The sequence below is a fragment of the Lottia gigantea genome (genome assembly GCF_000327385.1).
Source record: "Lottia gigantea unplaced genomic scaffold LOTGIsca_4, whole genome shotgun sequence".
NCBI classification, from domain to species: domain Eukaryota; kingdom Metazoa; phylum Mollusca; class Gastropoda; family Lottiidae; genus Lottia; species Lottia gigantea.
The window spans coordinates 985237-1001346 of NW_008709379.1; the positions used below are offsets into that span (position 1 = coordinate 985237).

Genomic DNA, 16110 nt, shown 5'->3' on the forward strand with positions numbered 1-16110 from the left:
CAAAAAATGGTTGGAACTGGCTGACTAATCAGATTTTTTCAGCTAGCTAGTTTTTAAAAATTAGATGATTTCCTCAATTAAAAAAATAGCAAGTTAAATACAAAAACATACATTGTATGTGGTATTATATAAAGGTTTTTTTTGTTATTATTCATTTATTCAAATAATCATCTCACAATTTGTATAAAATCTTTTCAAATTTTATGTTCAGTGCGACAGTACTAAGTGATGATCGTCTTGAATATTAGGGTAAGGCCTTACCAAAATAATTTTCTGTTCATCGGGAATTCCGTACCCGACTTTCCGTTCTCGAAATATTACTATTTGAAATTAAAAAGTAAAAATCCGTATGTATACGAAGAATTCTCAAAAAAAAAAAATTTTTTACAGCATCAGTTTGAGCTAGAACATGTTTCTTTTCTTATGAAATGATTTTGAATTCAACATTTTTTCCATTTTTTGACCAGATTTTAAAACTGCAGGCCTTTCATTTATTTTTGAATTAATCTAATTCCTTTGTTAAACTCGGATAATTCATGACATAAATGAAGCACAATTTTTTTTAATTTCGTTCGCTCGTATTATTTTTTTCAAGAAATCCCGAAAAGCAGAACATGATTTTGGTATGGCCTAAGTCCTGTGATGGAAATCATGCTCTCTACTGCCATGCTGCTTGCAGGTATGGCTAGATATTCTTGGGCAAGTTCTGTGCCTTTGAAGTCAGTTATCGGGGCCGTAATGGGTTCTTTTTGTATGGGGCAAAAATCCTGTTGCCTTTGAAGTCAGTTATAAGACAAAAATGAGATATGTCATGCAGCGCAACGTTTTCTGTAAACAATAACCACTGTAACCACTTTGTTGTAGATATCAAATAAGCAATATATCAGCTGATATATCAATATTTTTAAATTTTTCATTTTCATTTTATTTCTACTTTATTTTTGTCAAATTTGCCTTAATGTACACACAGCCCTTGTTATTACTTTATTTCATCACTTTCGGCTGACATTAAGTAGCGATATATTTAGAGATAATATATTTATATTTTCAATTTTTCACACAAAATTTCGTTTAGATTTCATAATTATATAATTTTTTAAGCAAAATTCAGCAGGATGCATTTACCCCAATTGCCTTGGTGTACTTACGTTTTCTCTTTCCTCACCTGTCAGTGCATGCATTCATAATCACAGTGACACAGTGACTTCACTCAACAACTAACATTTCTGTCGACAGATCTTATTTCGTACTTTGATGAGATGGTAAAAAGTGTCGGTTTCAACATTAATGAGTAAGTGTTACATAATGAAAAGTGGTATCAGGTGTCTAGAAGAGTAATCATATCCTGTCTCAAGGTTTAGCTTTTAATATTTTGCGGTAAGGTGCAAAAAGGAGTGTATCTGACATATTATGTCGCTTAAAATGCACAAAAATGTGCTATAAAAAAATATGAATGATGACATGTTCATCTATCTTTTAGACTTGTGAATTCAACGGCGTCTTAAAGCCTGGTTCACATTTTCATAGGAAGAGAACAATGCGATTTACATGTGGGTATTTGTTTTGTTTGCAGATCTTTGTAGTGTTTTTTCAACTGACGCGTTGGTCGCAATATAATTATACTTAGTGATTACTTGATTATCATGCTGAAGGTTTAAACCATTGGGATGTACTGTGTTCAACTTGTCCATTCCATAGCTCCCGCGCAGCAATCTTCTATGATTTGGTTTTATATTTTGCATCGGTGCAACAGTTTGATACAGTTATAAAAGGTGTGTACCGATTTACATAGCAGCTTTTTAAATATTTATATCATAGCAGGGCTCGTAACATCGTGTCCAAACCACGCCCAACTCGCCATACTTACTCGAATTCGTGATACGATGAGCTCATAACTGAATGTTATGTAAAAAAAAAATTGCAATCGCGCCGTTTTCAACAAAGTTAAAAGTAAAGAAGATCATAAATCAAGGATTGCTCCCCCTATTAACTTAACCTCTCTACAATACCTTTATTTAACTTATTGAAGTTTAAGGCGCAGAATTCGATATACTATCTATGTTTATCTCGACTACATTGCCTAGTTTCTACTCCTATATTATCTTAAAAGGGCAGTCTGATATTTTTAGTGGGTTGAAAATGTTTGATACTCAAATTAATTCAAAATAGAAACTAAAATAAAGAGATATGTGTTCCTTATGTCATCCGAAATTTTAACTGAACAAATCCTTCATTCGTTAATTTTTCAACGCCAAAAATATTTGAATGTTTTGCGTTAACTATTTAATTTTTTTTTATGTTTTTTGGAAGGTGATGGAAAACTACTATAAAGATTTCAGAATGCTAAACGCCTAATTAGAGAGAAAAATTCTGATCAAACTGTTTTGTTATTGCTTTGTTAACAATTAGTACACCCAGTTTTCATATCAACTATGAACTAGTTAACCCGATTCTAAATTAACCCTTTTAAAACAAATTCAGTTTGATCGAGTAGTTACATTGAACTAAATAGCATATTTTAGAAATATTTTCAGGTATAATTTACGACGTGTTTAATGATGAAAATTGTGAATACGACGGTAGTGTAAACGATGCCTTATTATTATATCACTCTTGTAGTCATGTGATAAAAACAAGTTAGCCTAATTTTTCATTTCAGACATTCAAGGTTATGTAATACTGGTTTTCGTATAATTAATGTTAGTTTTTATATATTTAATTCATTCAGAGATATAAACATATTTTTCTCAAAATACGTACCTAATGGAAAACTGCAAAAGCAGGCCTGTGGCTACCGGGGGATTCCCCCCCCCTCCCCCCCCCCCCCCCCCAACCCTCCTCCATGAAAAAATTCGGACAGCCGACAAAAGCCATTACAGAAACTAAACACCATACACCATTGCTCTTCCGCGTATATTACTTGTCCCTCATCAAGTCTGGCTACGGTTCTGTGCATAAGGCATTTGCATGAGACAAAACTCGGAAGCCCCTGTGTGCTACCTACTGTTCGCATTAAAGTTAGAAGTCGAAAAGAACAAAATGTGGACAGCCAGTTGTCCTTTATTACAATCGTCCTTAATACGGTAAGGAAAGTATTCCCAAATCCATTTGTTATGATTTCGTCTTGAACTTTCGATGGCTCTGCGAATGAGGCGCTTAATCGTTAGTCAGAGCTTATAATCAGGCATAATCAGGTATAAGCCTATTTTCGGATTTCTTCTTTGCCGTCGGAAGCACTGATATTCATATGGGAAAAGTTCCTTGTCTCTCTGATGGGACTGTTTTAACCATTTCACACCTAATTCATACTATTAGAATATTTATTATTTCAACGTTTCAATGTGGTTTTCACGCCGTAACCCGGAATATAATGAATTATCTATCCATAATATTTGTCTTTTTTATCTTTTAATTTGTGCTTCTATTATACCATTTAAGGATCATTCCATTGTGCTTGATCACTGTAACAAACTGATGCTAGAACAGGAATTTAAATGTTTTGGTTCTAAAGTTTCAAATATTAAGCTGAAATACTCACCCAAAACTGTGTATTACAGAAATCCATGCTTCACTCCACTCCAACCATACCTTACCCTAACTATATAAATAATTCCTAGTAAGAATATATTTTGCTTGTTCGACAAATTTAAGTCACGTGACAATACAATCGTGGGATAGGAGCTGATTATTTTTTCGAATGGTTGAATCGAATTTGTGACAAGGACTAATTAATGAATCTGATTGGATGGCGGCCTAATGATCTGTTCTTTGATCTTTATCACTGCCGGCCGCATCGCTATGAATGATTATCCATGTATTTTATTTCTTCTCAATTTGAGAGGAACGCGTGTATGAGGATCAATCGTGTCCTTGGCGAGCTTCAAACATATCATTTCAGTTCTCTTAGGATAGGACGTAAAACGTAAAAATAAATATAAAGTGTAGTGCAAATCCGCCATTCATTTTATCACACACAAAAAAGCTTAAATGAAATTACCATTTATTCCATAGCAAACCAGTAACTCGTAACATTCCCTCCACCTACTTGCGAAACATTAAAGGAATTGAAACAGGATTTCAAAATTTTTTTGTGTATCGGGGACACTGATAGTATCAATTTGCACCATTCCAAATTTCAGTTAGATGCCTTTGGTTCCAGCAATTCTACTAAAACTAAGTGACGATGACGTCACTAATCGCGAAGTCCTAATATTGTGATACAAGCATAATATTAGTGACGTCATCAAACACTTATTATTTGTGGAATGACAGGAACCACAGACGTCTAATTAAAACATTGGAATGGTGCAAATTGATACTATTAGTGTTACCGGTACTCATAAAATCTTAGAAAACCTCTTTACAATTCCTTTAAAACGTAACGCCATTTTCCGTGTTTAATAAAGTGTAGCACATACAGCTATAAATTCCACATCATTCATTTCATATTAAGGCAGAACACCGATGCAAGCAAAGCACTCTTTCGCTACATTACACCTCACACATACAACACATTAAATATGCATCTTATTTATGCTTTGAATTATATTTTATGTTTTGAATATGTTTATCTTCATTAGAATATATATATAAGTGACAGAACACGTTTCATCTCTTGCTTAAATAGATAAATTTTTGCCTAATATACACGTGTTATCATACCCTTAATATTCCAAATGAAATTAAATGGAGTTTTACACCATAATTGTCTGCACCCAGGTGGGTTTATAAACACGGAAGACGCCAAGATAGATTCAAGTCGAAACCGTTCCAAGAAACTTTGAAAATTGTGCCATTATTGAAAGAAATGGAATAATATCGTGTGGAAGTTTAATAGTTTTTATATTAGACATAAGTGTCATATCGTTATTTCCCCTCCCTCCCTCCCAGGACCACAAAACATTTCTCAAGCTCAGCTTAATGCCAGAAACATTGTGCACTTAGGAATAGATTGATATATTTGTCTTTGATACAGTCAGTTATGCAACTGTAATAGCTGCATTTACTAATTTTAGTAAAAGCTAGTATTGGAATGTACTGTAGATGTATATGTTTATCCACTTATATCTACTAGTCTCCACGGTTGAACTTGTCTGTGACACCCGTCATTGATAGCAACAGAATAAAAAAATAGGAGTCTCGTCAAAAAGTGCAAAAACTGCAGTAAATGTACATATTTCTATGAACGCACGAATGGGTAGATAATAAGTAATTGGGGATGATTTTATTGTATAAACATGTTTATAGGGGGTAATAATAGAAAAAATGTGCTCATGGATGAATACAAGTACAAGTTCAGGGTGACTTCCCAGATATAAAATCCACTAACTCAGCGATTCACGAATTCACTATCTAATATATCTCCTCAAAGTGGTAAGGAAAAAACTCGATTAACTTTTTTATAAATCAGAATTCCACCTTGTAAGATCTAAAGATAATCGAGTCTACAATATTTGAAGTATTGTGAAGGGAAGATAGACTGGATTAATTAGACTCATCTAAGTTTTATGTACTTTTATGTCAATTTGTTTTGCAAGCTTGGAATCAAGATATTGCTTTTATACAGCTTAATGAAAAACTGTATTGTAGATTGCTGAGAAAAATAAACCCCTCTTTCTATTCCATATAATGTAATTATTGCAGACCTCAGATCTATCTATCAGATGTTCAATTTGAACACACCAATTAAGGATTTAATGAAGCTATTTTTTTGAATTTGTACGTGTTATATCGAATGAATGGCAAAAATGAAATGCAATATACGCAGAGTATTGATTATTTTCAGGTCGACATAATATCCTTCTCGACTTGGTTTGTCAAGCTGGCATGCCTTCCGGAAGGACCTCACTGTTATGGTTGTTTATTCGGTATATTTACACATATTTTACCTTAAAAGCGCACATCTAATGGTTAATTTCCGAATAGCAAAAAAAAGAATAATAATATTGGGAATTCACCACATCATTTATCAAACACGATATTAACAATATTATGTCATTATCATAATTATCAATTTCATATAGTAATCGCATAGAAACACTTGATCGAAAACAACCATTAAAACAATACAAGTAAAATACAATAACATAATAACAAATACAAATACAAATATCTTCACTGTTAAAGATGGGTTTCCTTATTTTTTAGTGTCAAATTAAGCAAACTATTTGATTAATTGGAGTTTCTAATGAATTATCATGTATTCTTAATCATATCATTATATGTTCTTATTAAAAGTCATAAATCATAAATATCCATGTATGTTCAGTCTTTCTGACCTTTATTGGTCGGTCACTCATTGGAATTTTACTGCTAATTCTCTTCTTATTTAGCAAATAATATGAATTAATTATAGACATGTGAGACAAACTAGTCAGTAGAACACCTCTACTTTCTATTCAGAAGATAGCATTTTCATTTTCATAAATAAAAATAAGGGAACCCATCTTTAAAATAGTCCTCAATATGTCAATTGTAGAGCTACATGGAAATACCACTATTAAAATAGTGCTCAATGCATCAATTGTAGAGCGATATAGAAATACCACTGTTAAAATAGTGCTCAAAGCATCAATTGTAGAGTTGCATGGAAATACCACTATTAAAATAGTGCTCAGTGCATCAATTGTAGAGCGATATAGAAATACCACTATTAAAATAGTGCTCAATGCATCAATTGTAGAGCGATATAGAAATACCATTGTTAAAATAGTGCTCAATACATCAATTGTAGAGCGATACAGAAATACAACTGTTAAAATAGTGCTCAATACATCAATTGTAGAGCGATATAGAAATACCATTGTTAAAATAGTGCTCAATACATCAATTATAGAGCGATATAGAAATACCACTGTTAAAATAGTGCTAAATACATCAATTGTAGAGCTATATAGAAATACCACTGTTAAAATAGTGCTCAATACATCAATTGTAGAGCGATATATAAATACCATTGTTAAAATATTACTCAATACACCAATTGTAGAGCGATACAAAAAATACCACTGTTAAAATAATGCTCCATAGATCAATCGTAGAACGATACAAAAAAAAACTTTTATAAATAGTAAAATATATCAAAAATATAAATATACGATAATATATAAGTATGTTTACGTTCACCAATCATTTTGTACCGTATGACCTTTTAAAATAATGGTCCGACTCATTGCCTAAACAATTGATGAAGTCTAACATACGGCAAACAAACATAATTTTGAGCGAATAAGTTTCAATACAAAAATGAATCAAATAATCATACATCCATTTCGCGTGAATAATTTGGTTCACATGCACTAGGAAATGGGTTTAATTCCTCACCGGTGATATAAGAAGTTGTTCGTTTATATTCGGGGTGTACAGGCGGGGTAGATCCGACTTTGCCGGACTTTTCAGGCCGTATAGTATCTGTCTCCGCACTTTTGGATGGCAGGATTTTAGCATTTGGTGTGAACCCATTGTGGGAAAATCCTTGAGCAGTTTGATCTGGATTTTGAAATGTTATTGCACTATTTTGAGGATAATTATCCAGGGTAGGTGAAAATTCTCGAGAAGATACTTGTCTGAATGTTTGAATCGGAGGTGGTTCACTGTAAGTCCTTTGCCTGGAGGCGATATCAGGAACCCCGTCTTCTGAAACATGAACTGGATGAAGGTACGGATTAACAGTGGCGCCTCCATTATAAGCTAATTGATCTGGATTTCCGGATACTTGAGAGAGCGATTGATGCATTTCATTTTTAACGGAATCATTTTGGTCACGAATTCTTTTCAAAGTATCAGGAGAATGATCGTTCGTGTGAACCGCGTGAAGATAGCCAGGGGACGTAACTGTTTGTTGGCCTCGCGGAGAATCTTGAATCTGTGTATGAACTAAAGGGGATGTTGGTGACATGGTTAACATGGGTTGGTGATATGATGATTGGGATGGATGAAGATATGGCGTTTTGTGGTACATGACTTGTGGTCCATTGGATATTACAGAAACGACGTCCGTTGAAATTGGAGTTAGTTGTAAATAGGTCACTGGAACGGATAACTGGACTTGGTTGGTGTCAGATGGTTGCTCCTCTAGATCACTCTCTCTGCTACTGGAGCTGGTCGGAATTCCTAGGGACGATGAAGGCTGGTTCGTTGAAGTTGATATGACACTAGTAGAAGGGTGAGAAGAACTGGAATTATTTTGTGGTACAGTTATATCACAGCGTCCTGGAGAGTCGTAGCAGGATGAATGTGGATGGTACGACTCGCCGCTCGGCGTTGGAAGTGGAAGATCAATATCACGTCTTTCTCGTATGGGTGGCTTTCGACCTGCAGTAAAAATTCATTTTTTCGATGTTATTTACATACTTAGGTAGCTTTTATGAATATGAGAATTTATGAATTTCGAAAAAAAAAACAGATTTCTCATTACTCTTTCATTGTTGCTTATATTTTACTCGTGCAGTGAGGCTTACACAGAGACTTTATTTCTTAGAATAAATAACTCAGTAGGGACCGAGGAGCAATGAATACAGCTTTTCAAACAAAATTAAGGTTGATTGCCAATTTTTTAGTGATTTTCCGCTTTGGTGAGTAACGTACCAACGCCTGCAACAAAGGTTTATCTCGGACAAAATCTTCACAATGTCAAGCTAATACGTCTTATACCTTGACTACATTAGCCAGATTTCGTGTGTCACAGGAGTTTGTAAATGGAACTATTTGATTGGATAGTATGCCAAAAAATACAGTCAATCAGAAGCCTTAACAGAAAATCTGTAAACAATAATGTTTACAGTCTTTATGTTGTATTGGTTTTATTTGCTGGGGTACAATCCGATAACATCGCTGCATTCACGATACAAGAAAGGTGACTATTGCAATCAATGTATAAGACGATACTTTTGGTGAGCGCACTTATATTGTAATAATACTTATTCTTATACCAAGACTTACCAAAATAGACAATTCCACCATGTCTGAGAATAAGAAATATTAGCATTCCAAGAAATATGAATAGCACGATAATAATGATTGATAGGACAACGACTGCGGCTATGTATCCGTTGTCGGAAGACTCCACGGCGGTCGGCGAACGAGCAGGTACTCCGTCTCCATTGCCAGTATTAGGTGTCGTGACTGGTGAAACGTTAACTGGACAGACCCGGGCACAGCTGGGTTTGTATCGACACGGAGACTCTGGTGCAGGGATAATGTTTCCAACTTCACCGTAGAACCGTATTTTGTCGGCTTGCACAGCTAAATTCCCATCCTCGTAACTACCAACCTAGAACAAAATTCAAATTATTTTGATATATATAAATCAAATGTCTAGAAGAGAGTCAACAGAGTCAACAGAATAAGATGTCGTTCAACATTCTCCTGTAGGGGTTGTAATTTTCATTGTTTAATTATGTTTCATAAAGGTTTGAAAGCCGAAGTTGTCAACCCGCTTTAAAATTTCATATGCGATATATAGTCAAATCTAATTCAATGCAGCCAGATCCCCACTCCCACCCCTCCTGAAAAAATTTTTTGGCCTCTGCTCAGCCCCTGTAGATGTAGGATTATTTTTGAAGTTCTCAGATCTGGTGTATTAAAGTCTGAGTTTAAAATATTTACATTCATTCTGAACCTTTATGAGACCTCCACGTTAAGAATTTTGACTTACTTTTACATAGCCATAATTCCCAGCAGAAAGTCTCTGAATATTATTCACCATAAACCCTGTTTTACCATTACCATTTTCATCAAATATCCCAAAACTCATCCCTGCATTGTTTGGTGTGGACGCTGAACGGATGTTCAACACAAAATGTTCTGGATTTGGTTTCGGACACTTTGATACACGACTGCATGTGTTCCCAACTGTAGCTTTGTATCCCAAACCTGCTGCAACAACGGCATTTATAGTCTGGACGCTTCTTTGATTGTTGGCGTACATCTGAATACTTGTAGCGTCTAATTTCAGATCCGAAGAACATGTTTTAGAATATATATTTTCAAATCCTCCTAAAACATTACATTGGAATACTGATTTCCAAAAGGAATTAAACCAAGTTTTAGGATAATCCGTTCCCGGAGTCAAACTCTCTAAATATGCTTTAAAATTGTTCGAAGCTACATGGGAAGTTTCTACGCTGAGAGTTATCGATCCTCGTGCTTTAATGTCGCGTCCATTTTGAATTATTTTCACATTCCGTCCCCAGGTTTCGCTTGCTATGAATACCAATGGATCTTTATCTGTGTCTAATGTATCCAATAGATCAATCGCTATTGAGCTTAAACCAAAGAATATCACATAACGAGCTTGGTTCTTTCTAAAGGCGAATATGGTGTCGAGTAGAATGTTTTTATTCACATCACGTTCACTCAGCTCAATCGACTTCTCGACACAAATTCCATTCACCTCAGCGAATTCGATAAACTTGGCGATACCCTTTCGTCCATAGTTGTTATTTACATTAATGGCACTGACATGGGAAGCTTTTAGCAGTTTCACTATTTCATAAATAGCGATACTCTGTTGAGTGTCACTCGGGACCGTCCTTAGAAAATATGGGTAATTAATTTTATCATCTAAATCAGACGAAGTCGCACTGTAAGATATAAGTGGTATTCCGAGCTCCGTTAAGGATGGAAGAATGTTAAGAGCGATACTACTTGACTGGGCCCCGACCACGGCGACAACTTTACTGGGATCCACAATAGTTCCAGACGCTTTGTCGAATAATGTTTTGGAACCACTGAAGAATTTATTAAGAATGTGAACAGCTCGTAGAGGATTATAACAATCGTCCATTACTACTCCTCCAAAGTTTATTCCTGTCTTTGATCGCAAGTCTTTAAGGCTGCTAATGAAGGAGAGGAGGGCAACGAAAGAGGTGTCAGAGCTTCTGAATTCTCCGCAGCTGTATCCATCACCTGGACCATGAACTGGGAATAGTCCTAGAATCAGTACGTCTCCAGGAATATAATGGAATTGCAATTCTTTCGTTTCTAGACATTCGACACACACATCCTTACACCATGACTTAGTTGGTTCCCGCCACTTAGAAGCGAAACCGTCCATATTTAGTTGTTCATCTTTAAAGTACCCAACCTTAAAATAACAAAAATATTCCGAATTATTCAATTTAGTTTATGAATGATTTTTTGATTTCCATAAAGAATAAGTTCTGGGCGGATAATCAAAGAATTACGAAATACCAAGTTTATTTATTTCTACTTTCAGTTTTCATATGTTTCGGATATCAATAATTAATCTGTATGAATCAACTGTGTAAGCAGAGAATTGTACTCCTGAAAGAGAAAGTTTGTGCATGGCTAGTGGCTAATTCATTGATGTCTTTTCATTCTGAAAAATGACACGGGTAGCATTTATATTTATGCCTAAGCGGCAGGATCCTGCCCTAGAAACAGGATGCTCATCTCACTTCTACATGCTATGATAATCTAGCCAATTCGTTTATGTCATTTAAAAATATTTTTCTTTGTCAGTGGGTAAAATTGTACGATATCATATTGTGCAAACTTCAAACTAGCCTGTCATTTATTTTAAATAAAATTACCTTTGCGAAATTTCCATTTTTGGCAATATTGATATCATATAAAGCTTCTCCTTTCACTTCATAATCACCATTGCTATCGACAGCCAATACTCGACCATCTTCAAAAAACTTTTGTGGTACAAATTGTCTCCCCTGTTCTTGATATGAAATCTTTGATGGCTTGTAAAGAGTCTTTAATAAATTGTTCTCGATTTCTGTTTTCAGTCGTGCACAAACCCCTGGTACTCCATTGCAGAGCTGTTGGTGAGCATTCTTCAATGTTAACGCTAAAATAAAGACTGAGTCAATGGCGGAAGAGGCGTAAGGATTTGTGAAAAAGTAATCTCCAATATTAATTTCAGAATTGCTAAAATCACATTCTGGTAAGCCAGAATCAGTAGTAGTAGAAGGTTCGCATTTCATGTACACATTGATGAACTCGACTACTAGATTTCGCCATTCTCGAGACAGTCTCGTATCATCATATCGGGATATCAACTCGATGAAAAAGTTCTTTATTTCATTCAGTCTGAAATCTGCTGGAGAAACTGTTAACAGGAGACTTGATAACCACGCATGCCCAGAAGCAACCGGATTTCCTTTTCCCACACCATCACTCATTAACCAATGGATGCGATGAGCGTTTTCAATATTTTGCCACTTTTGGGCACTATTCTTGATGATGTTGAAGATCTGGGTGCCCTCTTCCACTTGCCCAAAGTAAATAACTCCGATGCTTTGGTTGACAGTACCAGTTACTTTAAACAGTAGTCTTCTGAGATAGGTCGTAAGACTGTCCGTTGAGTTTGAATATTGTCTGTTTATAACAAAAGTATCACTGATACATATCTCCCTGTCTGATGCTAGACGTCTGAATGCTTTAAAGCCCTTAGTACCATAGTTATCACTGGTATGAATACCAACTATATAGTTCCAATTCAACTTCTCAGCTATTTCTACCATCACCTACAAAACAACGTTAAATTAAGTTGCGAATAGACGAGTGTAATCGCGCCCACTGCGGTGTACGGTGCTGTATACAATAAGAAAAAGAGGAAAAGCGAATCATGCCCTCTATGTAAGGACCTGGTGTGTTCACTTCTTCTTTTAATGTGTCAACTGTATTGATAACCCCGAACCGTATACCGTGCCTCGTCTCTTCGTAACTTAATTTTGTCGAATAGTTCTGTTTAACTGCCTATGGATTCTATATTTTTATATCTAAACACAGAGTAGACAGTTGTCATTGGATAACAGCTAGCTTGTTGATCATGATAATTAAGTTTTATCGGTTCTTTACTAACATCAAGCGTGAATGTCTATACTTGCATTATCTCCCTTGCCTTGACTGAACTACTCATGAATAAAATAAAACAATGCATGGGAAATTCGTTGGTTGTCTTCACAGATATGTATCTTTCGTCGTATATCTAGCACCTAACAAGCGTATTCAATTTTAAGTTCGCCCAAGCTGGTGAACCTAAAAGGGTTGCTTCTATTTGCCTTATTCTAATGCCATTTAATGTCCATCGTTTCTGTATTTATAGATTTGTGCAAGTTGATGTTATCAGTGACTCTGATACAAACCAAATTTTAAGACAACTTCTTTATAATCAATTGAAGTCCGTTTTCGTACCAATTCAACAACCCACCTTAGCCTGTCGTGTATCAGATGGTACTGGTCTAATAAAATTTGGATACAGTGTTTTGTTGCTGAGTTCTGCTAGGGTGGCTGACATTCCTACCAATGGTAAAGCTGTTCCCGTCAGTAATCTGGATACAGTGGTAGTTGTTGAACTGAAAGTAGTCCCCACAACACCTGCAAAGACGAGGTCCATTTAAAATTAAATGTGTTTTTATTCCATACCTTTCTGCTATGTAGACAGACAACGTCACACCATGAGAGCTGAAGACAATTTTACCAGAACCGTGACATTAGTCTACTATTTTACGATTCGAAACCGTCAAAGGATCATCAATAATAATAATAATAATCAATTATTAGGGTAACAAATTAGGCTAAAAACCCTTTCTTGCATTTCGCCCAAATTATATACATACAAACAAAATTAATCAGCAACAATTACACAAGCAATATATAATTGATAACTGAATAAACATGTCAATTTGGTAGAATTATATATAACTTTGATCAATAAACTGCATTTGGCTAGAGAAAGTCGTGGCTTAACGTGCACAATCGGTTCACAACTTTATAAAAATTAGGCTTTGTCATACATCTAAAATAGGTGGCACTTGAAAGGTTAAGCCTTACTAAAATGGGACGGCCTTTATGCTAAACCTCCCTTAAATAGTTAAAGTTCAAGGTCTAACCTACCTATAATGGGAGTGGTTCAAGTCATAATCATAAAAGGGGTGTTGACAAGGCTAAACCTACCTACAATGGGTGTATTTATCTCTGATTGATTGGAGGCCAAACATTCTTCCTGATGTACTGTTTTCAGGATGTCTGAAACTCGTCGACTGGATAATGTTTCTAAACCACAATCATCATAAATATCATATCCTGAAAAATATCAGAGCACTTATAGCCGTGTTTGAAAAAATGTTACTACTTACACGGATATAAGGGGGGATCAATAAGAAATTGATTTCGTTACAAAAAAAATCTTAAATATGATATTTATTTTGACTAATAACTAATACAGACATCTATCCGCGAAAAATAACGCAACATTTTTTCCTTTCATGATGGCTACTGGGTTCGTTGCATCTCTAACTTTCGAATTTTTTCGACTTATTGATGGTAATGCTGATGGGTAAATGGAGTTTTATCCCTTTTCTTTTGTTTGGTGCCTGCACCACTTAATAGCTCTTTTGAATATTTGCTTTAACGGGCAGATGTCAGTTAGAAGTGCCAAAACTTACCAATTTTAACTCCAGGTATAAAAGATTGTGTCGAATCGTTTCCACCATTTAGAATATCCACTGTCCATTTCAGAGCTACGGCTATCTGGAACTCATTATCCGAAAGGACACTGCATTTTCCCTTCTCGGAACTGTGGATTTGAATGATACCAGCTATACGGACATCACCGTCTTCAGATAAAGGTCGAGGTCTGCAGTACGGTGTGCCGGAAACTTTCATACATATCGAAATGTTGATTGCACAAATATAGAATGCCGTTAGCCAGTTCATTTCTTTCGTTGGTAAAATTGGGAATTTAGTTTGATAACACTAGTTTCGCCGTGCATACATTTAGCTTAGTTCCACATTCTTCTCTTGTTATAGTACTATTTCTGATTAATCATGGCGATTTGTGTAAGACTAGGTTTATAGTTCTTTCCGTGATTTGCTGTCCATGTGACATATTTTACGATCAATTTGTTGTCAACAAGTCATGATAAAGAAACCTTTACCTGTCCCCTAACGATTATCATGTAGCACAACTGTTGAATATAATAACACTTTGAAATCCAATACTGCAAAATCATACAGTGTTCAAATACTCCAATAATAACCGACGTTGCTCTTCAATTGATATCAACTCGTAAGATCAATCCTCTCCAATCTACGGCTGAATGTTTTCCTCAGAGACTAGTTTATCTGGTAATATTTTAGTATCTTTCTATGTACACTCTTAAACACGTAAAATAAAGGACAACCTATTTCTAAGAATGAGTTATGATTGTAGTTTTATTGGTAATTTTACCTGGTTCTTATATCTTCGCCACGGTCTATTAACTCTGAAATAACATAAAATATAAATACCAAGGATGTATTACAGAACATTTATATTTGGATTGGGGGTGGGGGGGTATTTCGAAATTTTTCTCCCAAGGTATACAGATGTCTGTATAGGGAGTGAACAGATTTATTAACTACGCTTCTTCTCAAAACAGGCCGATTTTAAAATTTTCAAATTCAGCTGTAATTTTTCATTTAAGGAATTATTCGGACAGAAATATATATTCACAATAATCAACAAAATTTTCCCATAGGTATTTTATGTCAAAAGCGTTAAGGGTACACTGAGAAGTGTCCTACTTTTCAAAACCTAATTGGACTAATGAAGACGGGCAACGCCATGCAGTGTGTAATGAGGGAAATTTAGCCAGTGCAGCAACTGACAAGATAAAAATACAAAGAATTATAATTATCATTAGTATCAATGAATTCAGAAGAACGAATCAATATTTTGAATGTTTCCAAGGTTAGATCCGAGCTCTTAATTCTAGACAGTAGAAGTTATATATATATTTGCATATTGTATATATTTTGTACTATCTTTCAGGGCGTTAATAAGAAGGGAGTTAGTATGCTTCACCTTTAAATCAAACATTGACAACAAAACAGGAGAAAAGATGTGACTGAGGACATTATCTAGCATAAGGAACATAACCATGTCTTTGTTTCAATCTCAAAGAAAGTTAAAAGGTACAGGATAACAAGCTTTAGAGATTTATTATCTTGCAATATGAGTTGGTATTGTTTCCATCAAACAATAACATATGTAGAAAAAATACTATAATAGAATTAATAGTATGTAACTTTAATCAAGCAGATCAAAGCCATATATTCAGACTACATTATACTCAGATATACTAGGCTACA

The 16110-nt window shown here is 35.0% G+C and overlaps 1 protein-coding gene across 1 annotated transcript; it reads right to left on the minus strand.

Annotated features, from left to right (window-relative positions):
- Positions 1-10006: 10006 nt before the first annotated feature.
- On the minus strand, positions 10007-10687 carry LOTGIDRAFT_96443 (hypothetical protein; the record flags this gene model as incomplete). Its single annotated transcript, XM_009059640.1, has 1 exon — positions 10007-10687. A coding segment is annotated over one exon (681 nt), but the record flags the coding sequence as incomplete, so codon positions are not given.
- Positions 10688-16110: the final 5423 nt, after the last annotated feature.